Raw genomic sequence first — 15,489 nt, forward strand, 5'->3', positions numbered from 1 at the left:
ACTATTGGGGCCAAAAAAACAGCTCCTACTGACTTCTGGGAATCAGAGGTCAGAATGGACCTGCCGCACGTAGGAGTGGCGACTGTGTCAATTTTGTCGGGAGAAATTTTCTGCAAATCATGAAGTGCCTGGATCAGATGTGAAAGTGGAGAAAGATTCACGGCGGTCTTCAATTTTACAGTGATATCTGGTATTGCAGAAGTAGCCTGGATATTTACTTCTTTTGTTTTGGGTTGCTCAGGCAAAATAGGGACTGAGGCAAGGGATTGGCAAACTTCAGTCAAGGTTGATGATATACCAAGAGCTTTAAAAAAGGTATTAAGTGTGCTTTTTGGATTTTTAGATCCAATCATGTTTTTTGTTTTCTTAATCGGTATTGTTGATTTTTTGTTGTTATTGTTACACTTAGGATTTTTGGATTTCAGTTGTTGTAGATGACTTTGCCCATTAGAACAACCAAATTGAATATTTGACATCTCCACATGTCGCGGAGGTGGTCATCACTCAGAATTGCATTCGGTAAAGTCGGAGTGATTTTCTCCGCATGGGACGCCACAGGGCCTATGATGCCCGAAATTGGCGGAACAGGACAAGGGGCCAAATCAACCGGAGTCACCACCAAATATGTTTGTATTGGCAATTGAGCATTAAAGGGGTCTGCATATCTGGATCTGCGGTTCTGGAGATCATGATAACAGACTCATCAGGACATTCCTTGCTTAGGGAGGCTTTGGACAACTGTTGCAGGGACAGCCATTTCATTAAATCCTCCAATTGTAGAGTTTGACACATCACTTTGGAGTTTAAGGATTCATAGAGTTTGCACAGACTATATACGGCAGTATTAATTGCTGTGAGGGCTGGTTGTATCAAGAGTAGAGTTTGTGCGGTATTGTCAGTTGAATAAGGTTGGTTAGGACGGGGGTCGGTAATGCTAATGAATTGAGCATTGGTAATGCATTTGCATGAGATGCGTTACAAGACGCAGAAGTGGCACTAGATATGCATTCAACCCCCCTGGTGGAATGGTTAGACTCACATATACTAGCATGAATTGAAAGTGCGATGGAGTCTGATAGGAGTTGGGGAAATGCAATTGGAGAAATGGACAGTCTCGAGTCCCTTGACAGTTTTTGGTGGATTCCATCATGGTCTTGTCCGAGATTGGTTGAGGATTGACACGCCTTGGTGGCGTGCAGTGAGATACATTAACATTGCCAATGGTCAAAGGAGAAGGTGTGTGTGCCTTGCTTGGTGAAATGATAACTGGGGACACTGATATGATATGATATTTATAACACGCCTATACACAAGTGTTTCAAGATATGCAAAGATATGCCAGTTCTGCTATCTTGAAAATTAAAAGGAAATCTTGTATGCATGTTAGCAGATCGTGGAGTAACAGATGTGGCAGGAAAAAAAGGTTTGAGGAAGCAAGGCAGAGTCTAAAGGGCCTTGTGACATGTGACATAAGATTGGAATGGGTAACAAACGACAATGGTAAAATGGAGGCATACTGGTTGTTAGTTAATAAGAGGTGTAAGAAGTCAACAAAAAAAAGGACAGTAAATGCGAAAAAAATTGAGACACAGAACAAAGCAATGCAATACACTGTACAAGGCACAGCCAATATGCTCTGAGAATGGATTAGCCAGAAAACCAGTAACAGAGTAGAACACAGGAGACAGGAACCATAATATATTATACAGACCGTCTCACCTAGAAGAGAGTAGAGTGAGGCAAACCAAATATACAATGAAGCAGAGCTCGACCGCGACTCCGTGGCTACGCGGCCAAGCGGGACATATCTCAGTACTTGCCCGAGATGCACACGCGCGATGCGCGTGTGTGTTTGCAAGTTTAAACTCAATCCAATGAGAAAGCACCATGCGGAGCCAATCCAAGCTTGACAGAGGCGGGCTCAAGGTATCTGTCAATCAAGCTGTGAGCGTTCGTTAAATTCACGCCAGCGCAGCACAGCAGAACAGGAGACAGGGAACGAGTCACCACAATCGGAGCCGAAGCAGCGTTCACCGCGGCCAAGCGGTACTTATCTCGGTACTTGCCCGAGATGCGCACGCGCGATGCGCATGTGTTCGCAAGTTTAAACTCAATCCAATGAGAAAGCACGGTGCTGAGCCAATCCAAGCTTGACAGAGGCGGGCTCAAGGTATCCGTCAATCAAGCTTATCAGTATTACAGATACAACCCGGGATAGGCCCACAAGCCCAATGTCCAAAAAATCGGCCTACATCCAATCCTGGGGCCTACTGCAGCAATCGGTCCTCTCGAGTCTTTCTAGGCCCAACCAAGCTTAAAACAACGGAGGGTTATGGAACCTAACATTAAGAGCCACAATTGAGTTTTTCCAGATGATGTCACCAAGAGACACTAAATAATAGCTTTCACGAAAACGATATTAATAGGCAATTTTGCCTGTCATAATAGAATGCCAGAAGTAACATATTCAAGATTCTCAAGAAGAAAGCCTCGAGGACGACTTTAATGTCGAAACACGTGTCGGCTTACAGAATTTGTTAATAAACACTGCATAATTCATCGATGTTGAATGCCTTTGGATGTATATATAACAATATAATCAGACTCAGCATACCGTAATATTTTCAGGGAATGCGTGAAGTGCGAGTCATCACCCATAATTAACAAACTCTAAACATCACAATGTACTTCAATATTTACATTGCTGCTTGTCGGCGAGTGTGTTTAAATACTTTGCACAGCATATATATAAAACTGACAATGAATTACAGATTCTTTAGAACACTTTATCCTACAATATCCATGACAAGCATTGGTAAGAGAAAAGTTACATGATTTACATTTGAATGAATTCCCCCTTGCCATAGATGCCGTGCTGTGGGTTCCTAGCATGTGTATGTAAATGAAATACAAGCTATCGTTGGTTGCATAAAAATCTAAAGGCTCAAATGTAGGGAATCCGTGTTAAACTTGGAGCCAAAGGCTCAGTGTACACGAATTACTAGATATGTGGGTGGATAAGCACAGAAAGGTAACATCTAGTGAGTGGTAAACAAATACTATGACGAGCAAATTAAACTAACATTAGAGCCATTTATCACACACATAAGATACAAATTGAATTTTCTGTCTGGGTCCTGCTTATTGTTCCATGTATGTGCACCATGCGCTCAGGCCAAACACTAAGGAAACCAATTTAAGAACATTCTACAAAGTGACGGCTTATATATATAGCTCCTTCAACATATGATTTGTCATGTTTTCAATGCAGTACCCCAGTTAGTGCTGAAACTGCTTACTGTCACTAAACAAAAAGAATTTCAAAGAAACGTGATGTCATCAATTATGCCATTTGCGATGCAATCTTTGATGTTCTGGGTGTTAGTCTGAGCAGTGCACGGCAGGGCCGTGAGTTTTGGTTGCATAGGTTGTTAAGGAGAATTCTCTGTTTAGGCTGAATTTCCTAACCTAGTGAGTCCCCCAGCAGCTTTGCTGGATTTTTGGGGTTTATTTTCTTCTCCTGCCAAGAGTGGGACTCTTTTACCCTCACTCGTGGACATGATTTGAGTGTATGGAGAAAAAACGTTGTTAAAAGGGACTTTATGGTTGCAGCACCAGTTATGGTACTGCATTTTCTATCCCAGTTGGCTTATACCAATTCAAGGTTATGCCTTTTGGACTCAAAATGCACCTGCTACATTCCAAAGGATGGTGAACCAAGTTCTAGCTGGGATGGAGGACTTCTGCATGGCATACTTGGATGACATTGCAGTCTTCAGCCAATCCTGGGAGGAACATGTGAACCACTTAGGACATGTTTTGCGGGCTCTTGAGCAGGCCAATCTGACCATAAAGGCAAGTAAATGCCAAATTGAACAGAGTAAAGTGGTCTACCTTGGGCATGAGGTAGGAAGTGGAGAAATAAGGACTTTGCTCAGCAAGATTGAAGCTGTGCAAAATTGGACAACACCTACTACCAAACCCAGGTGAGAGCCTTCCTAGGCCTCACTGGGTATTACAGGAATTTCATTGAGAACTATGGGACCATAGCTTCTCCACTGAATGTAATCTCCTCTCCAAAATTCCCTAAGAAGGTCAAATGGAATGAGGAATGCAATCAGGCCTTTGAAAACCTGAAGAAAGCCCTTTGCCAAGCTCCAGTACTCAGAGCTCCTGACTACCACCAAACTTTCATTGTACAAACTGATGCTTCCAGTGTAGGTATAGGTGCAGTTCTTAGCCAACTGGATGAGAAGGGTAGGGAGCACCCCATTTGCTTCATCAGTAGAAAACTGAAGGATCCTGAGACAAGGTGGGCAACAATCGAAAGAGAATGCTTTGCTATTGTGTGGGCACTGAAGAAGTTTAGGCCATACTTGTATGGTTCTACTTTTGTCATTCAGACTGACCACCAACCCTTGAGATGGTTAATGCAAATGAAAGGGGAAAATCCAAAACTATTGAGATGGTCAATCTCCCTCCAAGGGTTTGATTTCACCATTGAGGTGTATGAGGTATGAGGTTCATCCAGGAGTGGATTAAATCCTCCTGCCCTTAGTGTGGGGGGGGGCGAGTGTTAGGGAGAATTCTCTGTTTAGGCTGAATTTCCTAACCTAGTGAGTCCCCCAGCAGCTTGGAAGTACTGGTAGGGGCAATTAGATTGCCCCTGGGTCTGTTTGTCGAGGGGGTACTGTCCCGTCCCCCCTCGCCGAGTTTCTGGCTGGTGGCAGTGAATACCACGGAAATATCCCACCGGAATATTTCCCAATGGGATTTCCCATTGATTTTAATGCACCACTTTTTGGTGCAATGTTAAAGATACCGCCGGTTTATTTATTTAATATTAATTCACCGGTTGGGATTTTTTGCCAGAACTCGCCGCCAAAATGGCGTCTGGGTTCACTTCAGTAACCCTGAACCCGAGTCGAGCCTTTGTTCCACTTTTGGAGGGCTTCTGCACAGAGGCCCTCCAAAGCGGTGCCACTGTGTCTGGGTCTACAGGTTGTGTGGGAGGGGGATTTAGGCACCCTGGACTGAGTTGCCTTGGCAACTCAAGTCGCACTCTTGTGTGATTGGCCCAGTGGTGAGCCCCCCGGCTCACCACTTAGCATGTTTGAGTGACAGCTAGGACTGGTGAATGGGGGTTTGCTGCATAAAAGCAGGGCTTTGGGGACTGGAACTTCAGAAGTCACCACAGGACCTAAGAAGCCGAAGAGGGAGAAGCTGAGCCGACCTGCCACGACGACACCACTGGTGGAGCCCTGCGGAACCGTCTCACCACTTCCCAACGACAGAGGAGATCTCCAGTCCGGAGAGTCTTCTTCCCTTGACTGGTGGGGACAACCAGTTTTTTGCCTTCTTTTCGCCTCTCTGGAGCATCTCGTGGCCGCCTTGCCTGTGCCAAGCACCCCGGCAACCGGAATACCACTTTTTACCTCTACCGCGAAAGAGGGGTAACATCCTTTTAACCGGAAAACTCCACGGCTGGTTTCTTCCCTGGTGGTCCAACGACCTTCAGCCTTCCTCCACGTCGAGATCTTCTCTTCCTCTGGACGACGCCGCGACTTGCACCCACTACCAGGAACAACTGCCACCGCTGGAGGATCCTTTCCATTTTGAAGGTACTGTGTTCCGCCCGGCTTCCCTTGCCACCGATTGTACGGGGTAGATTTAGCTCTCGGCTCTCGAACCTGGGTTAGACTGGGACACCCTAACTAAACTTTTCTAAGCTTAACAGAACTTTTCTACTCACCTGTAAAGACTTTTGAGACTTTGTGACATTGTGTGATCTTGGGCATATTTGGCCTGGCTCTCCCTAAAGTGGGCCTGGCACTGAACTTCCTTGCTCCTCAATAGACTGCCTTCTCTAATACTTACTGTGGTTCTCTGAAAAGTGTTTTGCTGTATTGCTCTCTTAATTCTGCCTTTTCCCTCCCTTTTTAAACAACTTGTTGGAGTGCCATCTAACGTTAAGCGCTCACCTCTGTCTGGAAATAAGTGGTGTTAACTAAGACTTGTCCAACAAATAACTAGGGATGTACATATAGTAATTAGGACTGTGTTTTGAATATACTTACCTTTTTCTGTGCTAGTGTAATTTACAAGTGTGTCTTTTAAATAAATAACTATATACTTTTACACAAGCTTTGGTCAGTGTTTGCTTGTGCTACTGTGCCTCTGTACCTATTCTGTATGCTCTGTATACTGCCTAACTCTTCTTGAGGGAAGTCTGACTGCTCAGCCACAGCTACCAAGTGAATCTATGTGGTACAGACTGCTACCAAGTGGGTTTACTGCCAAACACCTGTAGTCTTAAATCTTTTGCAGTGGTCCCAGAGGGAACTGCATAGGTTTCTGCCTAACACAGGTTACCATAACTGGTGCTGCAACCATAAAGTCCCTTTAACAATGTTTTTTCTCCAACAGGAACAGCACATTGTGCTTCAAAATCAGTTAAACTTCAACTGTCTTTGATAAGAGCACTGAACACAATATTTAAAAAAATCAGCAAGCAGATTTAATCCATGGTCATGAATCGAAGGAGTTTGTCAACTCTCCCCAAGTGGGTGCCAACGCCTTTGGGACTTGGGAGGTGATTCTGCTATGTTTAACACCCTGTAGGCGGCAAGGTAAGCAGATTCTTTTGGAGGGGACTCTCCCTTGGGGGACAAGAAACTCCCAGAGAGGAACTTACCTCACCATCCCTCCCCCCAGACACTAACAACTTTATGGGGTATGTAGGAACCAAAGTGTATAATAGCCTTATGAACCGTTTAATAGTTGCTGTGCTTTTGACTCCATCTTTACTCAATCCTTATGGGAAACAGAAGAAAGGTGAAAAGAACAGACTCCTGGAGGCACGTGGTCGTCTGAGGAAACAATCGGTAGAAGGTATCAGCACAGCACACAAACAATTTGCAGCGAACACAGGAGGTGTGCCGGGCAAAAGAGCGAGAGAGAACAGCAGACGAGGCATCCTGCATGGCGCTGTGCACTTAACGAGTGCAGCAGGCCCTCACGGACGGGAAACCAGTAGCAGACGGCACTTCAACATTAGCAGAGTAACTCAAAGGACTGAGGAAAGACCCAGAGAAGAAACCACCCAATGGTCTCACACAGAAAGACCGGGAAAGAAGAGAAGCTGCAGACCAACGCAGAGTCCAGTTGATGAGTTGCGTAAGTGGCTCTGGGGAGAGAGGAACGCCAGAGAGACCGTAGAGCCCTCCCGAGGAGCACCAACCAACACAGGAAGCTATGTGGTGGGTCCAGCAAATCGGGAGGCAAGTAGCATGGGACGACAGAGGGACAAAAACCCCAGATTGGGAAACACACAGAGATGCCCCAGAGTGTGGAGAAAGTCAGACACAATCCCTGCAGCGGGGAAAGAACTGAGAAGCCCCAGGGTGCAGTGAGAATCAGAGAACAGCCAAGAAGCGGGGAAGGATCTGGGAAACCCCAGAGTGGGGAGAAAGGCAAAGACAAGCCCTGGAACTGGGAACAAACCTAGAAGCCCTAGAGTGGGGGGAGAGTCAGACACAAGCCCCGGTGAGAGGAAACATCTGAGAAACCCAAGAGTGGGGAGAAAGACCAGCCCAAGAGCAGGAAAAGAACAGAGAAGCTCCAGAGTGGGGTGAGAATCAGACAAGATCAGAGAAACCGCAGAGCGAGTGTGGAGAAAGACAAATACAAGCCCCGGAGAAGAGAGAGAACCAAGAAGCCCCAGAGCAGGGTGAGAATCAAAGACATCGCACAGAGCTAGAAAGGATCCAAGAAACCCCAGAGTGGGAGAAAAAACAAAAGACAAGCCCAGAAGCGGGGAAGGAATTGAGATGCCCCAGAGTGGGCAGAAAGAGACAAAGGAATTAATCAGAGGAAAGTCTCCCCTGAAGGGAGAAAGACTGTGAGAAACTCTGTTTTGCAAGATAACTAGAGAGACCTGGCAGGACCCCAGGATGGCTCTACAGCAGCCTACAAACTATAAGTTTGGGACTGTGAGCATAGGCAAGGACCTTTGATGAAGAGAAATATGGGTGAGGGGTCAGAAGCCAGCATCCTTCCCTTTAGTTGGGCAATGCCCAAAAGGTATGTCTTGGTTGTTTCATGATTTTCTTTTGAGTAGTAGGGAGAGCAACTAGGTTAGAATAGGATTCTGAACAGAGAACTTCATTTATGCTTAGTCATTTTGACACACTGACGAGCACCCTTGTGGACTTCCTTTTGTATAGGGTAGGACTTAATATCAAAGGATTAGGAAAATATTAGGTTGTTTTACTTTGAAGAGAGAATAAAACTGATGGTAAACATGCCTCCTAGCCAGTATCCTGATTCTGACTTATCACACCATTTGTAATCACCAACAAGAGAGCAACACTGTCATTCATACCTTTGATTCACTTGATTTTCAAGTTGCTGTATTTTTTCCAACAGTTCTTTTTCAACAGCTTCCCTCTGTAACGCAAACTGTTCAAGGGCTGTATGGACAGCTTCCTCTTTTTCACCACTGAGTTCTTGGAGAAGCACCTCTTGATCCTGCTCATGGGTAACAAACAATTCTTTGTCCTCCACAAGTTTACGGACAGTAGCTTTAAATTGTTCGAGCTGTCCACGCAGAGCAATCGTTTCCTCTTCCTTTTGATTTGTAAGTGCTTTCACTTCATTGTCTAATTTGTTTGTTAGTTCTATTATTTGTTCTTGAAGTCTTTTTTCCACTTCACATGTTTGTTCATATAAAGAAGACACTTTACTCAGTTCTGTTCGCAGCAAGCTGGTTTCCTCTTCATGACGGTCCACCAATTCTGAAATACACTGGTCTTTTTCAATTGTCATTAAAGTTCTCATTTCTGCTAAGCCCACTTGGTATTCATCATTGTTTTCCTGAATTTTCTGTGTTAGCCCCTTTATCTCTTGTTTTAAACTTCCAGTTTCTTTGTCGATCTGTGATTTTATTGTCTCTTGTTGTTGGACTGTGTTCTCCTCTAACAAGAGTTTTACTTCATCAGTCTCAGCTTCTTTCAAAGCCATTTCAACTTCCAACTTGCACCTCAAATCTGAAAGTTCACAAACTCTGTTCTTTAAATCTTGCAACTGTTCTTCCTTTTCAATTACGATTGTTACGTGAGATTCCTGCATTTCCTCAAGTCTCTTCTGATTTTCACTTTTTAATTTGTCAAGGAGGATTCTGTGGTCAGTCATTACCTTTTCAAGGTCTTGGGCATGACTGACCTGCAAATTATGTTCCAATTCCAAGAAGTGACTTTGATGCTGGTTCTGAAGCTCTGCTTTCAAAAGCCTTACATTCTCATTATTCTCAGCTTGGATTCTTGTGAAATCTTCTAAAGCCTTGTCTCGGATAGCTTTCAGTTCTACAATTAATCTATTTTGATCCTTTGTTGTATTTTCCAAATCCATTAACTTCTGATCTTTTTCACTCTGTAGACAAACAAAGGCCTCATTTTCATTCTTTACCAATGAAAATTCATAATCTTTATTTTGTAAAACTGCTTCAAGACCAACCAGGTCTTCTTTTAATAGATTAATTTTTTGCACATTTTGTTCACCATCCTCTCTTAATGTTTTGAGCCTCATTTCATATCTGTTTTCTAGACACTTCAGTTCCTTTTGATGGGTTTCATTTAGGATGGCTTCTAGAGAAAGCTTTACCCTTTCAATAATGTTTCTTATTTCTAGGGAGACACACTTTAAAGTACCAGTAAAGTCACACTGTTCTTTTTCAACATGTGTCCTGAAGTGAACGAGGTCTTCTTTGATGTTCCTTAAATTTAATTGGGATTCAAGGGCAGCAACTTTACATTTCTCCAACTTAACTTTCAAGGAAGTATTTTCTGTGCCATTTTCCTTATTGCATACCTTTGTGTCCTGCATACGTCGACTGTCTATTGCATTGATAACTGAGGAATACAAGGACTCAACCATCATTTCTGGGCTCTGAGGATCACTGATGTTGGGAGATGTTGGGTTTTGCTCAACAACAAATTCATTTACTGCTGACATAAAATCGGATTCTGGACTTTCCACTAAGGAGTCCAAGTCCAGAGAGCCTTGCTTAAGAGACTGTTCAATATTTGGATGGGTGATTGTTTCAAAATCAAACGTATGCGCATCAATGCTGTCTGGAGACAATTCTTCTAATGGTCCAGCGAGATCCGCAGGTTGGCATAAAGGACCAGGAAGACTGAGTGATGAAGGAGTTTGAGATGAGGTAGTTGTAATTCCTGTGGCAGTTTCCATCCTTGGCGTTTTCACCGACTGAGGTGAAGGCTGACCACTGGATGCCTGTAATTACAAATAAGAAATGTTTTCCAAATATGGTACTGACAATGTAAACTTATCATTCGTAATATCCCCCAAAAACCGATCCCAAAGCTGAAGTTGGATCATTTATAATATTTCCGGGTATATGAATTTGTAACCAACTTTCCACTATTCAGACTGTGAAGGCAGATTTTGTACCACCTTCTGTGGAGTATGCTACAACAACTAACCCTAGAGGGATGGCTAAAATACATGACAAGAAAGGGAAGGCAAGCCTCTCTTAAACATTGGTGGTGTGGTCAGAGCAACAAGGCTTAGGTCTCAGGCAGGAGTAAGGAGGTCGACACACAGGCACAATTAATCTGGGTCAAATAAGTGTTTTAGAGGATAATGCACAGCATTAAACAAATACCAAGTATATTTATAAAAAACAATAATGTGGGTCCTCTACTTGAGGTGAGCACCCAACATAAAATAACAGGCAGGTGGGGAGAACCAGGAAACCATAACAGGTAGGTACCCAGTACTTTACACAACACAGTTCGGCGTCCTAAAGACACAGGCCAACCCTAGTACATGTGAAAGACACTAAACCTCGTAGTCAGCACCTTGCACATATTGACAGAGCATGGGATTAAAAGAGGGGAAACACATTTTCCCGAAGGCAAAAACTGATTTACAATCCCAAGGCCTAAAACACACTTACCGTTAATTTAGACCTATTAATTATTATGTAAGTATTAATGCCTAGTCGCCTATTAAAATGCAATAAGGCCAGAGAGCATAAAACCACAATAAACTTTATATAAAGCTTCACAGACTCCATGAACATTTCACTGTTTATTTATGTATTTAATATTTATAACAGACCTGTGGTCCATGGGCAAAGAGGCGCACACAGAGGACAAAGACAATAACAAACCCCAAGAACAGAATACACCAAACATAAAAGTTCTGCTTGGACGTTTAGAGATACCAGGTCATATTTACAAAAGATGTCCTACTAATCCATGGACCACATTTAAGTGATGTGTTGTGGTACCTTCCTTATAAATATTATGGAAAATATGCACATTACAAGTTGCAGTGTTTCAAGTACATGTATCATTGCACAAAGGGATGACCTAAAAAAATGCATAGCAAATAACATGTATGTACTGAAGATCACTGAACTCGTAACAAAACCATTAACAATTAACAGCTTTTATTCGACTTGCATCATCTGCCAAAAACATATTCATACATAAAATAACAAGCTAATCCAAGATTACAGCCGGCGGAGGAGGGCGTATTTAAGAGTCTCTCCCCACCGGGCCGCAATATATAGCAGTAAATAAAGCAACGTGTAGCTGAAATACAGATTCCCCTCCACTCCGGGACGCAGTAAGGAAAAGAGGATTCCAGCACCGATTAGAAACGCTGGTGCGCAAGATCCATAATAAAGGAAAAAGCATGGGGGGAGCTGTTGAGTCATACAAGAAAGAGGATTAAAGTAAGCTAAGCAGCAAGCTGCAATGCGGTACCTAATACACGGCGCTGTGGATGTAGGACCTCATGGAAAATGTTGCCGTCCCTCTGGGACTTCATAGAGGTAAGAAGGCAGGCGTAGAAGGGACAAGCAACAAGAGGAACTCCCGGGGCGTGATCTGAGGAGAAGAAGACAGCGCCAACTGTGGAGGGACAGCATGTCCCGGGGGTCTAAACAGTGAATAAAAGAACTAATGGGCAGGATATCTATTGAAATACAACACCCCTGTTCAATAGATAAAAACGCCGCGCATGCACTGGAACGGAACCACACAACCACAACATAAATGAAAAATAAAACGGAATTAGCACTGAGACATTAAGCAGTTTCACGACACGCTTGGCCTGGCAGAGAGAGGAGAATAAACACGACAGCTTGCAATAACAATGCAAATCTTATAAAAACATACATCCCACGTGAGAGAATAAAGTCTAATTAACATGGTGCAGCAGGCTAAAGATAGTACCCTCACCCATCATGACCAATAATACGATTACAATTACGTCATAAGAACTGATGGAAAAGGGGTAGTTACCACGCAGGCATTTTAACTGTATGGTATAAAAAGAGAACTCTCCCCTCTCAGAAACATGCCACTTCAATATAAGAGGACGAAGAAGGACATACAAAAGGGAAGTAAAGGAAGTCCAAGCGACGAACAGTATATTCGTAATAGACTCTGAGATAAATGAAGGGAAATTCAGGGGAAATAGATGAGACAACCAGGAAGGTGGAGACTCCAGTCATAGGGAACAAAAGGAAAGGTGAAAGTGGCTAAGAAAGTCTGATAAAAAGAGGGAGACTTACTGGCTCCATGATAATTCCGGAACCATAGAAGAGGAAGGAGAGTGGGATAACACAGAGAGCCCATCAGGAGTGTCCCCCCTATAAGTTAGCGAATAAAAGACAAGAGACATATAATAAAAGCATTAGCACCTTTGAAAAACACACATGTCCAAGACAAGGGGGAAAGCGGTGCAGGCGACCCCACTTAAATCCAATGTAAGACCAGATCAGAGCATAAAACAGCTGTGGAATACAGAATCCCTAACCCCTTTGAAAAACGGAGACGCAACTCAAAAACCAAAGACTCCAGATATACGCTCAGGACTAATGATGGCGGCAACCAAAGAAGATATGCAAAATTGGTTTAAGGAATTCCAAGAGCAATTCATGTCTTCATTTCAGATCCAGCTTGATGCACTAAAATCGGTGCAAGAACTGAGAGTGGATGTAGCACAATTGCAAGAGAGAACCGACATGCTGGAGAAATTAGTTAAAAATGTTGAAGAAGAAAGGCAACAAAGCGGGGAAACCCTAGAACATATAGCACACCTCACACACAACCTGGAAATTCAGTGCGACGACCTGGAAAACAGATCTCGGCAGTCTAATATTAGAATCAAAAATATGGCAGAATCAGTGGAGGTTAAAGGCCTGAAAGAGGAAGTCCAACAGGTGTTCACGGACGTTCTAGCAGGCAATTGGGAAGAAGAGATCCAACTAGATTGAGTGCACTTCATAGGCCTAAGAAGAACAGGAGATCCGGGTGCACGCCCAAGGGATGTACTAGTAACACTCACTTCATACCCCCAGAAGGAACAAATTTGGAGGAGAGCAAGGATGACGGGTCAAATACGAATGAATGGAGAGGAAATTCAACAATACCGAGACCTGGCACAGGCAATGAAACAAAAAAGGAGAGAGATGGGCCCAGTGGTATTTGTGTGGCCAATTCCTCTTTCCTTTGGATATTTGCCTCCACTCTCCTCCAGCGCCATGATACCCTTGGGTGACCGTGCGCTAAATAAGTTCAATTAACATAACATAACAGTGGTGACATTTTTAGGGACAAAACAAGTCAGATATAAATTTCCATTTGGCTTGCTATTCACGTGGGAAGGAAGACAACATAAAATCACGATATGCGAGGAGGGATTGCAGATTTTGAAAATGCAAGAAGACAAAGCAGCGGAGAAGCAACAAAGAGGAGATAGAGGGTGAAGAAGAACGTGGAACTGGAACACCGTACAGAATAAATTAACAAGCACCTTCAAGAAATGAATCAACGGAACGGAGATACAGGACAGTGAACATATCAATACAAGATCCATAGATGGAGGAGAATAGAGACATTGAACAATTCCCCAGGATGGGGGTATGAAGGCACATGAATCGATGGCACAAGGTCCAAGGGGCAGGGGGGAGAAGAGGAGGGAATCTTGGAAACCAAGTGGGGTTTAGAATTTCCCATGATGACTATTTCTCTGGGTGATGTTGAAAGCAAGGTGCGAAGGACCAAGTATCCAAGCGGTTATAGGAACCTGGTCCCCCCTCAGGGGAAGGGGGGGTTAGGGAGGGGAACACCGAGTTGGGAGGTTGTTGGTGAAGATAGGGAAGGAGGGAGGGACGCCAGAAGGGAAGGGGAGGAGGAAGAATCTGAAACAAAGGAAAGGCAAAGAAAGGGGGAAGCACAAAGGGGGGAAGATTAACATTCTCACTTATAACGTAAGGGGACTGAACATCCCAGTAAAAAGAAAAAAAATTAGAAAACATTTTGCTTAGAGAAAGATTTGATATCCTTATACTACAGGAATCTCACATCAGTAAAAAAGTTAGGGGGAACTTTCCAATTAGAGACTACACGCAAGTACATCAGGCTAAAGCAGGAGCAAAGAAAGCCGGGGTGCTTATAGCGTTTCATGATAACCTGGGTATGCAAATTTGAGACTCGATGGTGGATAACGAGTGAAGGTATTTATTTTTTAATGCGATCTTAGACGACAAAATGGTTACACTGGCATCAGTATATGCCCCGAATACAGGTCAAGATGGGTTCATGAGAGATGTTCTAATTAAATTAAAGATCTTCATTAAGGGAGAAATAATAATGCCAGGGGACCTTAATTTAGTATGGCAACCCAAGGTGGATAGGTCGGGCGACTTGAATCAGGCAATACAGACCCCTCAAAAACCTTAAAGCGGAAGATGGGAATATTAACTGTCCAAGATGTGTGAAGAGGAGTAATGGGCCAAGCACAGGGGTTTACCCACTTCTCTCATGTACATACAACTATGTACAGAATAGACTACATCTGGGTGTCCATAGGGCTATTGGGGAAAGTGCGAAATATAGAACTAGGAGCAATTTCATTATCAGATCTTGCCCCATTATGGATGGGCATATCCATGAAAAATACAAAAGCTGGGCTTTGGCAGCAGAAACTACCTGCCAACCTCAGTGATTCAATTCAGACAGCCACTATAAGAGACAAGATAGAACAATGCTTCAACCAAAATGAGACAGAAAGAACCACTTGATAAATGATATGGGAAGCTTTAAAGGCAGTAATGAGGGGACATATGATAGCATTAAAAGCAAGGAGAGATAAACAAAGAGCTCAGTGGGAAAAGGAATTAGAAGGGAAATATAGGGAGAAATATCTGAAAACCCGAGCATTATATTAACAAAATCATTGCGACATGTCCAGGGACAATTGGAAACCATTCGATTGAAATGGGCAGATGGGTCTCCTATATTTAAAACATTGGTACTATGTAAAAGCTAATAAAGCAGATAGACATTTGGCCAGACAACGGATGGACAAACAATGTACATAAACGATTATTAAAGTACAAAACAATCAAGGGGGGTCCAGACAAGGAATGAGGACATAGGGGAAGTTTTC

General features: G+C 43.4%; 1 protein-coding gene across 3 annotated transcripts in view; it reads right to left on the reverse strand.

Moving 5' to 3' along the window:
* The window catches only part of RB1CC1 (RB1 inducible coiled-coil 1), a 1,537,866-nt gene that overhangs the window by 742,735 nt on the left and 779,642 nt on the right, over positions 1-15,489 (reverse strand). For all 3 annotated transcript variants that reach the window (XM_069621043.1, XM_069621041.1, XM_069621042.1), the window contains exon 14: positions 8,384-10,293. In XM_069621043.1, the coding sequence (XP_069477144.1) occupies positions 8,384-10,293 (1,910 nt within the window). The remainder of the gene's footprint in view (positions 1-8,383; positions 10,294-15,489) is intronic.

This window comes from Ambystoma mexicanum, chromosome 5q, assembly GCF_040938575.1.
Source record: "Ambystoma mexicanum isolate Mex_15411 chromosome 5q, UKY_AmexF1_1, whole genome shotgun sequence".
NCBI lineage: Eukaryota > Metazoa > Chordata > Amphibia > Caudata > Ambystomatidae > Ambystoma > Ambystoma mexicanum.